At 34.1% G+C, this 18,952-nt stretch overlaps 1 protein-coding gene across 22 annotated transcripts in view; it reads left to right on the top strand.

Annotated features, from left to right (window-relative positions):
• Window positions 1-18,952, top strand: part of DLG1 (discs large MAGUK scaffold protein 1) — a 282,135-nt gene that overhangs the window by 221,924 nt on the left and 41,259 nt on the right. For all 22 annotated transcript variants that reach the window (XM_069475188.1, XM_069475185.1, XM_069475186.1 and 19 more), the window contains 2 exons: window positions 7,246-7,360; window positions 13,225-13,401. In XM_069475188.1, the coding sequence (XP_069331289.1) occupies window positions 7,246-7,360; window positions 13,225-13,401 (292 nt within the window). The remainder of the gene's footprint in view (window positions 1-7,245; window positions 7,361-13,224; window positions 13,402-18,952) is intronic.

The following is an 18,952-nucleotide window of genomic DNA, read 5'->3' as shown; positions in this document are numbered from 1 at the left end:
CTCACATGAGTTGTGATGTGATTTCTGGGAGAGGGATGCAAATGATTTAACTGAAAAGGAAGGTAAAACTCTTCCCTCAAAATAAAATATATGAAAAGGGTGGGTAAAAGACAGAAATTGATGGGGGGGCAGGGTAAAAGTATGATTTGATTGAACCAAAAGGAAATGGTAGGAATCTTAACTAGGTAAATGAAAAGGGAGGTTTAAAGGAAAAGTAACTGAGAAAAGTGTTGAAGTATATTTTGAACATACAGACGATTAGTATTTATTAATAGTAAGTAAAGACTATAAATATGAAAATCTGAATAGAGTGAACAAAATAAGTCATAAATTTAAGAAACAAGTGACTTAGCTTTCCAGTATCTTACGTATTTGATATCTGAGACTTTAACTGCTTTGTAGTAACTTAGTTACTTTTTAGGAAAGAATGTATTTCTGCCTTACTATAAAAAGTAATGTGTTCTTTCTACTTTCTGTAGAATATTTTAAATTGCTAGGACTTCTGTTAATCAGATCAGCAAAATTGTTAAAAACAACAAATAATGCTACATGATATAATTCTCATCTTATTAAAGCATTGCAGAGCACTGTTTAGGCAGTAAGGAATTATACAAAAAGTGAAAGGAAACTGGGAACTCAGCTAAGGAAGCATAGAAGTCACTTTTGTTCTAAGAGCAGTGGTATACTGACTTGTGAAAGCCAATTGTTAAATTTGTAGAAATTTTGCAAACTAATTGTTAAATATAGCTTTAATAAGAATGAAATTATATAAAAGTACAAGTAAATAAACTATGTTGAAAATAGTAATATTTTAACAGGTGATAAATATTGAAAATTCATCACTTCCTGGTTATTTTCTAAGATAACCACTAAAATAAAACCTATAACAAGTGGGACTAATAGAAAGTACAAAATGAAATAGATTTAAAGAGCTGAATCACCCAGGATTCCCCCAACCAAAAAAAAAAAAAAAAAAAATCAGAAAAGCAAAACCAAAATTTATTAACAGATCTACAACAAAACTAGATGAAGGCATCCCTGTGAACCCAAAATACAAGCTGATGTAAACAGACTATCAACAGCTACAAAACCCTGTGATATTAGCATCTATACAAGGAGAAGTAACAAGAGAAGGCCAAATGCCAACCAGTACTCACTAGAAAATGCAGTAGGACATTGAGAACAGCACCTGAAACTGTAAGGCTTTTTGCACAATCTGTATGTTGCGTGTAAGGGGTCTGCAATACGGTGTCAAGGGGCTGGAGCAGTCTAGGCCCCATGACACAGTGAAACTCCTATAGTTGCCTTTCATTTCAAAGCCCCACACTAAGGACAAACTGTTGGGAACAGAATCAAATTGAACAGGATAGTCATAATAGGACTAAAGAATAAAGGCCCAGATTAGTAGGGGTAAGTTTCCAAAAACAATTTCAGGAAACTCACAATGTTTAAGATCATATGTTTAAACAAAAGACAGAGTGCTCAAGCTGTAAAGTTAGAAAACCTATCTTGACCTATAACTCCTATCTAAAAGTTGAGAAAAACTAATTTCACATAAAAAACAGAAAAGGATCTAGACTGAATCCCATGGAAACCTACTGAAAAATGAAAATAAAGATCAGAATAATATCTCCACAGAAATAGTATTTCCAGTGAAAGCATGCCAGAAAAATATACCCACAAAACAAATGAAACTAGTATTTTTTTTTTTTTTTAAAGAAACGGGGGTCTCGTTCTGTCACCCAGGCCGGAGTGCAGTGGCACAATCATTGCTCACTGCAGCCCCGAACTCCTGCGCTCAAGCAATCCTCTGCCTCAGCCTCCTGAGTAGCTAGGACTAGCTACTAGCTAGACAGCACACGCTACCACACCCAGATAATTTTTTTGTAATTATTTTTTGTAGAGACGGGTCTTGCTGTGTTGCCCAGGCTAGTCTCAAACTCCTGACCTCAAGCGATCCTCTCGCCTTGGTCTCCCAAAGTGCTGAGATTATAGGCATGAACCACTGTGCCTGGCTATGAAACTAATATATTAAACTAATATTTCAAAACAAGTTAAAGAAAAATGATAAAATATATGAAAGAATAACATTAATGAATTGATAGAACTCAGAAAATCATGGAAATATATTATTTTAAAAACTAAATTTAACTAGAAGAAACACAGTATTTCCTTAAAGCAAGTAGATGAAAAGAGGAAATTTTTTTTAATCAGAAAAGAAGAGATCTTTTCCTTTCCACATTCTGATCAGTTTAGTGCTAAAGCCATTAGGCAGAGCAGAGCAAGGTAGTTATATGCACTTTGAGGCTGGAGAGGTTAAGGAGAGCTATGGTAGCCATTGGACTTAACCATAAGGAAGACTTCCTTGCAGGGTAATGTCCCGGTGAGGAGCTGGAGACTGAGCTTAATCAGGGCACATACAGGACTGGTCAGAGCCCAGTCAGGAAAGTGGACAGGTGATCAAATTGAGAATGTATATGTTAAGTTAATGTTATTCATGATTTTTACTTTTAGAGAAGAAAGTTTTAATTGTGGAAAGGAAGAAAACAAAATATAAATCCTATAATATTGGATTAGAATTGGACAAATTGTTATGAAGTCATGGTTTTCAATTAATACAGATATAAACATAAATATAGATGTGTGTGTGTATGCATGCATATATTTATTTATTTATGCCTGCTCTGCCCATTGAAAGGACCTGGGTTCAGTATCACCCCAACAGCAAAGAGCACATCTAGCACCCAGATCTTGCTTTCTAAATACTATTCCCCACTAAAATTACTAAGGCCTTTTGGATAAATAGCTGGTTCCCTAGGGGTCAGGTAGAGAAAATACTAGAATATTCTGTAATATCCTGTACCAGAAAGCAAGGAAATACTCAAGGAATGATGGAGACATGTCAAGTGCTCACAGAGTCTGACTTAAAGGGTCTTCTGCCTAAATCAGGAACAATTTCAGCATAACATTGGTGATGATAATAACAGATTATAACCTACTGAATATACTAGGAAATCATGAATTCTTACTGATATGAATAAATGAATTAAAAGTTTGATGAGAATGGAGAAATGTACACAGTTTCAATAACTTATTTGCAACAGGAAAAAATAATTTTACGGTAGAGAAACTTGGCAGACACAATCTCCATCAAGTGATCAAAGTTAATAACACTAGTAATGGGACAAATCAAAGTTGTGTACCAACTGATAGGGTACATTGGGAAGAATATAACATCTCTTCTGTGACATTCCTGCCAAATTTGCATAACTTGAATCTAATTATATGGATGCTTCAGACAAACCCAGATTGAGAGATAGTCTGCAAGATAACCTGTGCTCTGCAACAATATCAAGATCATAAAGCCAAGGAAACTGTTATTATTGAAAGAGACTAAACAGATATAACAATTAAATACAACACATGATTGTGAACTGGATCCTTTTTCTACAAAGGACATTATTAGTGAAACTTAAGTAGGATCTGAGCATTAAATAATAGTATCATATTAATAATGTTACTTTCCTTATTTTGGTGGTTTTGTGGTTGTATAAGAAAATATTTGTAGGAAATTACACAGAAGTATTCAGGGGTGAAGAAAAGAAGTTACTCTCAAATGGTTCGGAAAAAACAAAGTTTGTGATTGTTTCAGTCTTTAAAAAAAAATTAATAAGAAAGAAACAAAGGATTTGAAAGTGACAGATACTGAAGGTAGACCAAGAATATTCAATGCACATAATAGGAGTTCCCTAGGAAGAAAACCAAACCAATGCTAGAAATATATAAATAGAAAAACTTTTCTAAAGTTAAAAAATTTTTTTCAAACTATATATCAAAAGGACATTCCACGTGTCTAACCAGTACTGAGAAATATAATAAAATTATTGGAATTTAAAGAAAAAAAAATGTGAAATTCTGCACACCTGCCCCAACAAAAACCCTTTAAAGGAAAGAAAATTAGTTTGTTGTCAGAATTTCATCAGCAGTTTAAAGGAGACAGTGGAATCAACATAGTCAGACTCAAACAAAGAAACTGAATCAAACAGACTTTCACATAGAAAGGCTGCAATGAAATGTATCTACAAAGAATTAGGGTGATAATGTTTGCATAAACAACTCTGAAGAAGAGCAACCTTCAGACATCCAAAATGATGGGAGAGATACTGACATAAAGGCTAGCATTAGCATTAAGATGTTTATAGGGAAGAAAGTATAATATGAAAAGCCTATATGCTCTGCCATTTTTAATAAAGTATTGTTACCTGAAAATGGGAGAATTTGAAGATAATGTGAAAATAGAATAGGTTTACTAATTGATTTAAAGTTTTTAATTGGATATAAAAGGATAATATTTCAAATTCTATCTGGGGAGATTGCTTATAGTAAGGGACCGGAGACCAAAAGACAAACAAAAGGTTGCAATTAGAACAAGAGTATAAAACTTCCTGAATTTTTGCACACACACATGCATACACTTAAAGGAACAAATAGACCACATTTTGAGGTTGTGTTCTAGTTATGATTGTTTCATAACACACTACCCCAAAGCTTAGTGGATTAAAACAACCATTTTATGGATTCTGTAGGTTAGGAATTCAGGCAGGATTTTGCCTGGATGGTTCTTCTGTTCCTTGTGGCATCAACTGAGGTCACTTAGTGGGGCTCAGCTGGTGCATTAGCTGCTTTGGGGAGTTTAATATAGCTTCACTTTCCTTGTCTCGTGCTTTAGTGGTACTAGCTGGAAGTTTGGGCTCAGCACTATCATGTGACCTCTGCAATATGGTTATTTTAGAATTGTCAGACTTGTTATGTGGTGTCTGGCTTCCCCCGAACAAGCATTATGAAAGAATCAGGCAAAATCTTCATGTCCTCTCCAATCCAACCTTGAAAAATCACACAGGATTGCTTCCACCACATTTTCTTGCTTAAAAATGAATCAAAAGACTAGCCCAGATTCAAGGATAGAGGAGGTAGACTCCGCCTCTTAATGGGGGAATGGCAAGGTCACATTGTACAAGAGCATGTGGGATATAAGTATCTTTGGAAAATATAATCTGCCACGGATTATTTATGTAAAGGACTTGAATAAATATAACACAAATGGTAAGAATAGAACTGAGATCGAGCAGTTTCAATAATGCCAAAAGTTAACTCACGAAAACAATTTTCAGATTTGCTAATAAAGCAAAATCTAACCCTGTACAGTATTTAAGAGACATACCTACAACACAAGGTAAAAGTTAAAAACAAAAAGACTATGTAGCTATAAAAAAAAAGAATGAGGGACAACTATATATGTTACTGTGAAGTGATCATCTGGATATACTTATATTAAGTGAAAAAGTGGAGAAATATTTGTTACTGTTTTAGAACGAGGAGAAATATGTGAATGTTTGTGTATACATACACATAAATAATATACACATTTATAAAATTATGGAATATATGTAAATATATTTACGTGTGTGTGTACTTACTGTTAAAAATAGAAGAATAAGCCTTTTTTTAAATGTTTACATATAAGGACCAAGATGAAATAGGATGAGAAAAAGAGATAGAGGCTGTACTTTTTTTTTTTAATATCCTTGTTTTATAGATTTGACTGTGAAACTATTTTGCCTACGTATAAAAACAATGAAAAATTTAAAAGGCAACCCCTAAAAATTGAAGTTGAAAATAAACAGCAAATGAATCTAAAAGTGTTATCCATTTGGCAACATTAACACCCAGGGAGGAACTATTCCAAGTAACTTTAAAACAGTAATTCAACCTCCATCCCTAGTGGATTTGTACCCTAAGGATAAAAAAACTAAAATAGTTAACTGTTTTCAGTAGTCATATCATGGTGGTAATATTAGTGTTGTAATTCATTGTTGTGAATGTAATATTGGATAAAATAAATAAGTCATTATGCAGTACTCTAATTCTGTTATCCCCAGTATCTTACGAAATAGAATTCTTCATATGCAAGACAGCAGATTGTAAGATAGAGATATATGTAAAAACCCAATGGTCCTAATTTTTAATTAGAAAGACTAGTATAAATTCATGATGTACTTTATATTTTTGTGTATTTCTCCATTCATCAATCTATCTGTACCTTAGCTGTATCTACACATACTATATAAAGACTTGCTATGGATTGACAATTATTGAATTATAATGGATATATTATACTAATAAATCTTTTTATTTTAAATTTTTATTGTATTTTTAAAAGACTAAAAGAATATTTTATTAGATATTAATGTGAGCTTTCAAATGTTTCTGAGCTTTTTAATGAGTTGTTGCTTCGAATAATCTTGGTATCCATAAAACAAACTTGATAACTATGGTAAAAAGAAGAGTAACTCAGCAGTAATTATATTTGCTCTTACTCTGTCTTCTTAAACTATATAAATTCCCAGATAAGTTGTTTGCTATAAGACAGGCTTTATAAGAAAATCAGATTTGATATGTCATAGTTGTAAAAGAATTTGTTATAAATGATCCAAATATATTTAATATAAGTGTTTATAACCATGTAATTACAGTATTTTTGAAAAAGTGTCTAAGTTTTTGTTGTTAATAGATTTAGTTTTTAACATACAATGTTTAAAGTAGTCCATCTTCAAAATCAAGCTTGTTTTGTATAAAAAGTTTTAAATAAAAATATTTATAAATATTATTTCAGATTGCTTTCTGTATTATTTTGGCATTTTGACAGTTTATAAATTATAAAATGGGTTAAAATAGATTTAATTTCATTTATCAGTTAAGGCCTGTTTTCCCATTGTTATTGACTGTGTGCAAGTTCTGTATTTAAGAATATAAGATTAACTGATTCTCTCAAAAGAAAAAAGTATGTAATCAAAGCACTTAGTATACTAAATATTATAGGCTTCTTTTTTAAATATAAAATTTAAAATAAATCCTGATTTTTAAAATTTACACTTTAAACAGTCATGTAAAATTGCTATTGCTATCTAATGTGTAGAAACTGTCTTTTAATTGATTAAATGTGATATGAACTTTAAAATAGCACATGGGAAAATTCTAACAGCCAATTCTAATTTATGTTGCATATAAGTTATTAATTATTTTTTAATTTTCATATTGGACAAAATCTTATACTAATGACAGTTTTAAGATTCTAAGCATGTTTAATCAATTATAAGACTGTTTACATATTTAACACTTTATCTTCAAGTAACTTATTTTTTGAGAGTATAAAATATAAATTCATTTCTCTCTTTCTTCCATCAGAATACAGTCGTTTTGAAGCTAAAATACATGACTTACGGGAGCAGATGATGAATAGTAGTATTAGTTCAGGGTCAGGTTCTCTTCGAACTAGCCAGAAGCGATCCCTCTATGTCAGGTAAATGTTTTTACTTCTAATTATGGCAACTCTTTATTATTTATGTGTACAAATTCTTTCAGATTTTTCACTATGACTTAATTAGTTTTACTATAGAAAAATATACTGTAAATTACTGAAATGGTTTTTTTTCTGATTGATTCCATGGCATTATGTCTTTCAAGAATTAAAATATTATTATTTTATCAATGAAAGTTATGTAATCCCTTGCATAATAATGGTATGATAAAAAAAGAAATTTCTGTGGACAAGAAATTTTTCTAGATTGATATTTTCATAGTGACTACAAGCTCACTATGTCATATCATCCAACACTTAGATTTACTTTTATTCTTTTATAATCAGATTCTCCATTTGAGTAACATTTAATTACCATGGCAGTTTCCATAATAGCAAAGGGAGCATATGTAAATAATAGTTTAAAATGTAAATAAACTCAGTAAAGAATACATATTCGGGAAATTTCTATGTGTATTTTTTAAACACTTTGGAGAAAACATGTTATATTCCTATAACACATAAGATTACTGTAGCAACACAGATCTATTAATAATAATATCAAATAGATATTAATAGTATATAAACCTTTATTATTTCATTGGCTAATAAGACTTAATATAGAAATCTCATTTATTTGTATTCTGTGTATTTTTAGTAGTACTTTGAGAACTTTATTATACTATTATTTTAATGTTAGTTAAGCACTACAAGTAATCTGAACTATTTATTAATTATTCTCTCATTCCTTCTGATCCTATTGAGGGACTTACTCTTAATATGTTTCACTTATCCTGATGAGAGATGATATACATTACATAAATACACATGTATCTTGTACATGTGTTTATATAAATATATCTATATACAAGCATATACTCTATAGATGTTTACATATGATATGACTTACTGTCTCAAATAATTCTATGATACATAATGAAAGTAAAATTTTCTCAGTTTCTTGTTTCATTCTATTCCTACCCCTTTTGTTTCTTTTACCCTACTAATGATATGGGAATCTTAAATGTATCAGATTTTTGTCTTCCTTCACCAATTTTTGCAATACTTACTAAACCCTTGTGTTCCAAAGTCAGTAAAACTATCTTATATACACAAGTCATAGAAAAAGGAAAAATGTAGATTTTTGTTTATATTCTCTTTTTTTCATTTTCTTCTTTTTGCTTATCTATATTTTCTAATTTTAGTGTAACTAATAGTTGTCGCCTTTTGTGATTGATTAAATACAAAGTCATAAAAATCAAAACATACTAGGTTATACCTTTTTAGGTACATTTAATGAATCATCTTCACTTTTTGTTATTAACTTTAATTTTTAGAGAAGTAATACTCTATTTTTTTAAATCATATATTATCAAAAGGTTTATAATGAAAAATAACTGTCACTTCCCACCAACCCCCAGTTTTCATTCTCTAGAAATAATCACCCTGCATCTTCCTAGCAAACTCCCTTGCCTTTTACCTCCATATTTCTAAATAACATGCATATACTGCTTTTCCTACTTTACCAACTTTAGACATTACTAACTTACTAACACGGTAGGTGTGAATTTTTCTTTCTGGTACCAAACCGCTCATTCTGCCTCTTCCCCTATCACTTAGACATAGCCCTATCTCTGTTATTTAAAATTAATAGCATTCTGAGTCATGTGACTATGTAATAGCTGTCAATGCTCAATCAAGTATTAATAGTACCCTTTGACCATGCCTTCTTTTTTCTACAACACTCCATTTTTCCTGGACTTAATGTGTAGCTTAAAGGTTTAAGTCTTTTTTTTTTTTTTTTTGAGACAGAGTCTCACTCTGTTGCCCAGGCTAGAGTGCTGTGGCATCAGCCTAGCTCGCAGCAACCTCAGACTCTTGGGCTCAAGCGATCTTCCTGCCTTAGCCTCCCAAGTAGCTGGGACTACAGGCACATGGCACCACGCCTGGCTAATTTTTTCCATTTTTGGTAGAGATGGGGCCTCACTCTTCCTCAGGCAGGTCTCGAACTCCTGACCTCAAGCAATCCCCCCCATCTCGGCCTCCCAGCATGCTAGGATTACAGGTGTGAGCCACCTTGCCTGGTCACAATTGTCTCACATTTTTATTAATTAATTTTCCATATACTTACTACTAAATGTCTTCCTATGTCTTCTAGTAGCCTCTCTAGAGTTTTTCACATGATAAAACATACGGTCTCACATATGGTCTATCAGTTCAGATTTTTTCCATCTTTATGCTCCAGTCTAGACTGGATGCTCTATAGACTTGCTGTATAGCTCTCAGATGGGACTTCCCTTTGCCATTATTCTATTCCCTTTGACTCTCTACTGTATCAGATTCTGTTACCTAGATGCCACATTTTCTTCTTTCTCAATTTACTTTCATTTTGCTAGAGCACATCTTCCAGTAAATTCTTGGAGAAAAGGGTATGTGGGAGGTACTTTTGAATCTTAGCATGACTGAAATGACTTTATTCTGATTTTTCCCTGGTAGAGAATTTGGGGTGTGGGGAGAGGGAATGGTATCCTATTTGATTTTCCAAGAGCTCCTTCTTGTTATCAGATTGTTCCCCCTTTTTGGTCATCTTCTTTATATTTTGTGGACATACCTCATTTTTCTCTGAAGTTTTCTTCTGTTTCTTCTGTTCTTTGCTTTCTTTGTATTCCTTTTTGCTAGTTAGCTTATTTTCTTGGGTCTTTTTTCTTTAGTTTTTTATATGTGAGGTGTTCTTTAAACATCCAGTGATCCTTTCCTTGTCTTTTGTTCTTACAAATAGAGAATCAGGCCGGGCGTGGTGGCTCACGCCTGTAATCCTAGCACTCTGGGAGGCCGAGGTGGGCGGATCGTTTGAGCTCAGGAGTTCGAGACCAGCCTGAGCAAGAGCGAGACCCCATCTCTACTAAAAATAGAAAGAAATTATATGGACAGCTAAAAATATATATGGAAAAAATTAGCCGGGCATGGTGGTGCATGCCTGTAGTCCCAGCTACTCGGGAGGCTGAGACAGGAGGATCGCTTGAGCCCAGGAGTTTGAGGTTGCTGTGAGCTAGGCTGACGCCATGGCACTCACTCTAGCCTGGGCAACAGAGTGAGACTCTGTCTCAAAAAAAAAAAAAACAAAAAAAAAAAAAAAAAAAACAAATAGAGAATCAAGCTAATGGGTTTAACTAGAAGATAATGGGGGAGGGGGGATAAACTGGCTCTTTCATTCCCTCTCATGACCCATGTCGTTTTTCCTTTGGTGTAATTAAGTATATCTAGAGAAGAATCCTTAATCTGCCAGCATTATAAACCAGGTTGCTAGAATTTCCATTTCATTATATGGATTTCCTTCTCATCCATCTGTTTTCTCTTCAATAACTTCCTCTTTCCCGGCAAATTTCAGAGTACAGTCCTCCTCAAATTCAGCTTCTCTAGAAACTAAACCTCTGGTCTTCTGTGGGATTGGGAATGGGAATAGGGACCTAGAGGGTCTATGTGCTATATATACAGTGTTTATACCTTCTGTTGTCAGTATTATAACTTATTATAACTTATACCTGCCTACTTTGGTGCTGTGTACCTCTAATTCATGAGCATTTCTAGGATTCTTATGGAATAAAACTTGTTTCAGTGTCCCTCTCTTCAGGCACCCCAGTTAAAGCTTCCTTTATTCTGGTAAGTTTAGTTATCATCGTCCAAAAATTTATTCAAATCTCTCTTCTTCTGTTGTCTTTTTTATTGTAATTTTAATTAGTTAGGATACAGAAGAAATAGATACACATAGCCAGCCTGCCATATTTACCCAGAAGTCTTGTGTTTATTTTTAGTCAATGCGGGTTTTTTGTTTGTTTTTTTGTTGTTGTTTGTTTGTTTGTTTGTTTTGTTTGTTGTTGTTTTTGTTTGTTTGTTTGTTTGTTTTTGTGACAGAGTCTCACTCTGTTGCCCAGGCTAGAGTGCCATGGTGTCAGCCTAGCTCACAGCAACCTCAAACTCCTGGGCTCAAGCGATCCTCCTGCCTCAGCCTCCCAAGTAGCTGGGACTACAGGCATGTGCCACCATGCCCGGCTAATTTTTTATATATGTTTTTAGTTGTCCATATAATTTCTTTCTATTTTAGTAGAGACGGGGTCTTGCTATTGCTCAGGCTGGTCTCGAACTCCTGAGCTCAAACGATCCACCCACCTTGGCCTCCCAGAGTGCTAGGATTAGAGGCATGAGCCACCGCGCCCAGCCTAGTCAATGTGTTTTTAATTTCAAAAGTCAGAAAGGCTACAAAAGACTACATACAGTATACCTTTTTTTAAATCTCTGAAACCAAAAACATACATTAAATTGTTTAGTCATCTACATATATGTGATAAAACCATACCAACAAAAAAAGGATAATGGTCCTGGAAATAATAAACACTATGTTCAAAATGATGGTTACCTTTTAATGGTGGTTAACTCTCGATCTGAGGGAAGCGGGGTCAAGGGGAAAACACATAGGTAAATGTGAATTATTGATACTGATAAAGGTTTTGTGTGTCATCTTAGGTTGGATAGTAGGTTAACAGGTATTTATTGTATCTTATGATTAATAACTCACCTATATATTCCATTGGTTCCTTTTTTATGAATCAAATATATTAAAAGATAAAGCTAAAATAAGGAGTAGAGATTGTGGGTGATTTCTTTTGTCCATTGTTCATCAATAATATATTATTAATACTTGCATGATTCAAAAGATGAATTTATGATAATAAAAATGTTGAGATATTATTTTGCCTTTTCTGAACGTCTTGACATTTGTACTACCTGTTAAGTTACTTTATTTTTTATTTTGTATTATGGTTATTTATACCCTCATCTTCTGTACCTTTTGATGTGTGTTTAAGTGAGCCTTCCCACTTTTGATTCCCACCTACTTCCCTCAAACCTTTAGCCCCTGGAAAGACTTGAAAGAACATATTAGAAAACCATTAACTACTAGTTCATTCATTTAGCCATCAAGTAATTCTTCCTCTTGAGTTTTACTTCAAGAGATAGGTTCTTAAAAGTTGGGTAGCATGAAAAAGAATATGATTTGCATCCTAATATCCAGGTGCCAAATTAGAACGAAAGAATGAATAAATTGTATTATAAATATAATTCCTGAGATCCTTTCCTGTACCCTTGAGAGAGCTTATTTGGAGTTAAAAATGTAATTTATTTAAATGTCATACATTAATTAATCAAGTAATAAGATAATATTTTCTCTTTAGCAGACTTAAAATATTCTTAGCATATTGCAATTACCATATTAAATTAATATTTTTTCCAAAATATTTGGCAGCTAATAAAGTCATCTATATTAGTTTTCATCATTATTATTCACACTGGAAACCCTGTTAACTCTAAGTTTTGTGAACAAATGAAAGAAAGAACTAATTGTCAGAATAATCACTATGTTGATCTAGTCTTATAATCCACAACTAATCAAATTTATCAGGGAATTTTTTTTCCCAAGTATGTCTAGTCAAAGTAAAGAGAAGAATCTCTTTTAATGTTTACTTTTTATTCATTAATTTAGAACAACTCTCTAGATTTGTCTTTGTTTTAGAATTCAATATAGGTTGCCATTGGATTGTACTAATAACATTATTTAAATTTCTCTTACAATATTGAAAGAAATAGCTAATATACCTAATAACAAACTAATTTCATAACATTGATTTTGCTAGTTCTTTTTTGTGTAATTATCTTCTTGTATATAGAACAAAATTGAATTATGCATTCTTTTGCCTACCATGGTGTATTGTTTAATTATCCAAATTACATATACTTTCAGAATCTTATGTTTATTTAATATTGATTAAAATCATTATAGCAACTAATTATGGATTTTTTTCTTCTGAATCTAGAGCCCTTTTTGATTATGACAAGACTAAAGACAGTGGCCTTCCCAGTCAGGGATTGAACTTCAAATTTGGAGATATCCTTCATGTCATCAATGCTTCTGATGACGAATGGTGGCAAGCCAGGCAGGTTACACCAGATGGTGAGAGTGATGAAGTTGGAGTGATTCCCAGTAAACGCAGGTAAATGCATCTGTTTTTCTTGCCACTTGAATGTAAGGCAGCATAAGTAATTGTTGTTCCTTTAAGTTTCTTTTACTCAGTCACAATTATGGATGGACCTGGAGTACATCACACTGAATGAAATAAGCCAGACACAGGAAGACAAATATTGTATGATCACACTTTTATGTAAAATCTAAAATAGTCAAACTCATATAGAGAGTAGAATGGTAGTTATTATGGGCTGGGAGGAAGGGGAAATGGGGAAATAAAAGTCAAGAGATACAAAGTTGGCCGGGCGCAGTGGCTCACGCCTGTAATCCTAGCACTCTGGGAGGCCGAGGTGGGTGAATCGTTTGAGCTCAGGAGTTCAAGACCAGCCTGAGCAAGAGCGAGACCCCGTCTCTACTAAAAATAGAAAGAAATTATATGGACAACTAAAAATATATACAGAAAAAATTAGCCAGGCATGGTGGCGCATGCCTGTAGTCCCAGCTACTCGGGAGGCTGAGGCAGGAGGATCGCTTGAGCCCAGGAGTTTGAGGTTGCTGTGAGCGAGGCTGATGCCATGGCACTCTAGCCCGGGCAACAGAGTGAGACGCTGTCTCAAAAAAAAAAAAGAAAAGAAAGAAAAAAAAAAAAGAGATACAAAGTTTCAGTTATGCTAGATGAGTAAGTTCTGGAGACCTAATGTATAGCATAATGATTATAGGTAATAGTTCTGTACAGTGTACTTGAAATTTGCTAAGAGGGTAGATCCTAAGTGTTCTCACCACAAAAGAAATAAAAAAGATAACTAGGTAAGGTGATGGATATGTCAATTAGTTTGATTGTGGTGGTTATTTCACAGTGTGTGTGTATATATATATATATATATATATAAAATCATCAAATTGGACACCTTAAATATATATGATTAAAAATAATTACCAAGACAACTGAATAAATAAATAATAAATAAATTTCTTTTACTGGAAGGTGATTTTATGCTTGACCAGTCCACTGGTCTCTCCTCTTTGCTTTTAGCCATTCATTTTAGTGATTCATTGGTACATACTTACCGTCTAGTAGCAAGAGTTGTTAACTGCAAGCTACGTTTGCAAAGGGTGATCCCAGTTTAGAGAACCCCTTTTAAGACCTATAGAATGTTGAATGTATCTACTTTTGTGGGAAAGGTATTAAAATGGCAGTTCATAATTCTTCCAAGATAGCTTATTAATGAGATCTGATTCATCCAAATCATTGCCTAAAAGTTCTTTTTTTTAAAGCTTTAAGATGGCCAACAAAAATGGTTAATATAACAAAGTAATGTTTATTATAGCTAGTTAATTCATCTTTTATCAAGCTTATGATGTAGCAAACATGTTTTCTTATTAATGAGTTGGATTTATACCTATCTGTTGGAGTTACTATAATTGATAAATATACCAAATCATATAACTATGTATATAAATATTTGTATAAATGTAGAAGTTGAAGTAATATTATTAAATTTATTACCAAGATTTGTAATTATGGTTTCAGGATTTATAAATGTTGTTGGGTAGATCCATATATTTAGCAAGATACAACTATTTGGTTAGATCTTATATTTGATGGCAAATCCTCTTTTATTAATAGCATTGCAGCCCTCAGCATAACTTTTTTCCTGTTGTAGACATAGTCCACTTTGAATTCTGAAATACTTCCTCTATGCCTTGTTGAATCAATAGAAACCTCATGTCCGGGCCGGGCGTGGTGGCTCACGCCTGTAATCCTAGCACTCTGGGAGGCCGAGGCGGGTGGATCGCTCGAGGTCAGGAGTTTGAGACCAGCCTGAGCAAGAGTGAGACCCCGTCTCTACTAAAAATAGAAAGCAATTATATGGACAACTAAAATATATATATACAAAAAATGAGCCGGGCATGGTGGCACATGCCTGTAGTCCCAGCTACTCGGGAGGCTGAGGCAGTAGGATCGCTTAAGCCCAGGAGTTTGAGGTTGCTGTGAGCTAGACTGACGCCACGGCACTCACTCTAGCCCGGGCAACAGAGTGAGACTCTGTCTCAAAAAAAAAAAAAAAAAAAAAAAAAAAGAAACCTCATGTCCTAAATATCAAGGTCAAAGTTCCCAAAAATTGTTTTAAAACAAATTGTCTGCAACCAGTAGGAAATACTGCTGACTTTGTTGGAGAGGTTTTTTTTGTTTTGTATAAAAATTCCACAAAATTGTGTTTTGAAGTAAGAAGTAATGTAAGAGATATATCTTGAGACCTCTACCAATCCCCCAATTCATGAGTAGCATTACAAAATATAATTTTACTCCCATAAAATACAGTATGAAACCACAACTGATTATGCCATTTCATTCCTGAATATGTTTAACACGTTTTCTTGAATAGAACTATCTCTTTCTTAGAAATTTTCTTATACTAGCATAAAGAATTGTAATTCCTACAGTTCTTGGCTTTTTTTTCAGGAACAGTATTTACAAATATATACAATTTCTTTATTTGTACAAATGTATGGAGTACATGTGAAATTTTGTTACACGTATATAATATGTAGTGATGAAGTCAGGGTAATTAGAGTGTCTATCACCGAGTACAATACATTTTTAAGTATAGTAACCCTACTCTGCTATCAGATACTGAATTTATTCCTTCTATCTAACTATATGTTTGTACCCTTTAACCTACTTCTCTTCATCCTTCCTCCCTCCCTCCCCAGTTACCCTTCCTAGTCTCTGTTATCAATCAATTTTTAGCTCCCACATATTGGTGAGAATGTGCAATATTTATCTGTCTGTACCTGGTTGTTTCACTTAAGATAATGGCCTCCAGTTCTATCCATGTTGCTGCAACGGACATGATTGCATTTTTTCATGACAAAATAGTATTCCCTTGTGTATATGTATATATATGTATATATATATATATGTATGTATATATATATATATATATATATCACATTTTCTTTATCCATTCATCCATTGGTGGACACTTAGGTTGATTCCATTTGCATGGAATATCTTTTTGTATCCCTTAACTTTCTGTCTATGTTTTCATTGGTAAGGTGAGTTCCCTTTAATTTGTTTATATTCAGGGTTATTGATATATGAGGCTTTGTTCCTGTTATATTGTTGTTTTCTCGTTTTTTTTATATTCTTTGTTTCTTTCTTTTTCTCTTATTGTCTATCATCGTGGTTTGGTGGATTCCTGTAATGGTACCATTTGAGTCCTTTCTCTTCCTCCTTTGTGTGATTGCTTTACTAGTGAGTTTTATACTTTCATATGTTTTCATGATGGTAAATGTCAACCTTTAACTTCCAGGTCAAGTACTCTCTTAAGTATTTCTTGTAGGGCCAGGCTAGTATTAACAAATTCCCTTAATATTTGCTTGTCCGGGAAAGACTTTTTCTCCCTCATTTATGAAGTAAAATTTTGCTGGAGATAATGTTCTTGGCTCACAGGTTTTGTTTGTTTGTTTCCTTTGAACATTTTGAATATATCATCCCATTCTCTTCTGGCTTATAAGGATTCTGCTGAGAAATCTGCTGTTAGTCTGATGGGGTTTCCTTTAGAGGTGACCAGATGCTTTTCCTTGATGTGTTTAGGCTTCTCTCTTTATCTTTGACTTTAGGCAGTCTGTCTATAATGTACTCTGGAGAAGATCTTTTTGCATTGTATCTGCTGGGTATGGATGATCATCCTGTATCTGGATGTCTAAATCTCTTGCTAGACTTCAGAGATTTTCACCTGTTATTTCGTTAAATAGGTTTTCTAATCCTTTCATTCTCTGTTTGTCCTCAGGGATACTGATAATTTGAATATTCAGTCAGTTTATGACTTTATGAAGGGGCTTTGCTCATTCTTTGTTTTTGAGACAAGATCTCACTCTGTCACCCAGGCTAGACTGCAGTGAGTGGATCATAGCTCACAGCAACCTCAACCTCCTGGGCTCAAGTGATCCTCTGGCCTCAGCCTCCCAAGTAGCTGGGACTACAGGTGCGCACCACCACACTCAACTAATTTTCTATTTTGTCGTAGAGACAGGGTCTCCCTGTGTTGCTCAGACTGTGCTCATTCTTTTTTTCTTTACGTTTGTCTGATTAGATTATTTCAAAGGGCGTGTCATTAAGTTCTGAGATTCTTCTGCTTGATCTAGTTTATTGTGGAAGCTTTTGAATGTATTTCATTCAATGAATTCTTCAGTTCCAAAATTTCTGATTTTTTTTTAAATATCTATCTCTTTGATAAATTTCACATTCATATCCTGAATTGTTTTTCTGATCTCTCTGTATTGTTTTTCAGAATTCTCTTGTTTCTCACTGAGCTTTTTTTAAAATCAGTATTTTGAATTATTCGTTCAGAATTTTATGAATTTCTTTTTGATTGGGATCTGTTGCTGGAGAATTATTGTGTTGCTTTGATGGCATCGTGTTTCTTTGCTTTTTCATGTTTCCTTTGTCATCACATTGATATCTGTACATCTGGATGTAGCAGTTGCTTCTTCCAATTTTTTGAAATTGCTTTTCTAAGTGAGGGCTTTTTCCTGAAGATGTATATAAGTTGTTGTTTGGGTGTGGTGTTTTGGATTTGATTTTGGTTGTCTGCAGTGGTGTGATCTCTGTATGATTTCTTCAGCTATAAACAGTGTGAGTGAAGTAGACCTACTATTTGATCCAGCAATCCCATTATTGGGCATCTACACAAAAGAACAAAAGACATTCTATAAAAAAGACATCTGCACCCGAATGTTTATAGCAGCACAATTCACAATTGCAAAGATGTGGAAACAACCCAAATGCCCATCAATACATGAGTGGATTAGTGAAATGTGGTACATGTATACCATGGAGTATTACTCAGCTATAAGAAATAACGGTGATATAGAATCTCTTATATTCTCCTGGAAAGAGTTGGAACCCATTCTACTAAGTGAAGTATCCCAAGAATGGGAAAATAAGCACCACGTGTACTCACCAGCAAATTGGTTTCCCTGATCATCACCTAAGTGCACATTTGGGAATAACACCAATTGGGTGTCAGGCAGATGAGGGGGGAGGGGTTGGGTGTATACCTACATAATGAGTGCGATGCGCACTGTCTGGGGAATTGACACGCTTGAAGCTCTGACTCAGGGAGGGTGGGGGGACATGGGCAATATACATAACCTAAACTTTTGTACCCCCATAATAAGCTGAAATAAAAAATAATAATAACAAAAAAACAGTGTGAGTGGTATCTGTGATTTCCTGAGTGGCTTAGGGTATGGTTATTAGTGGTGGCTGTGGTGAAGTTTTGCTGAGGACTAGGATACCAGGTGCCAGTCTTTGGGCCCCAGAGGTGGCAGCAGTGGGTTGAGCATGCCTATTCTTGGGCATCAGAGCAGCTTATGCTGGCACCAGTGTTAGTGGGTCCAGGAGGGCCAAATCTTGGGCCCCCTGGTGGGTTGCTCAGATTCTGGTAGTGGCAGCAGTGGGCCAGGAATATGAACAGATTCTCAGACCCCAGGGCAGCTGGTGTGATGCAGGCAATGGAAGTGGCAGTGGTGGAACAACCTACTGGAGACTAAGCAGTCCATACTGGTGG

Source organism: Eulemur rufifrons, chromosome 7, assembly GCF_041146395.1.
Source record: "Eulemur rufifrons isolate Redbay chromosome 7, OSU_ERuf_1, whole genome shotgun sequence".
NCBI classification, from domain to species: domain Eukaryota; kingdom Metazoa; phylum Chordata; class Mammalia; order Primates; family Lemuridae; genus Eulemur; species Eulemur rufifrons.
The sequence above is the reverse complement of the archived record's forward strand: the minus strand, read 5'-3'. Positions and strand labels throughout refer to the sequence as shown.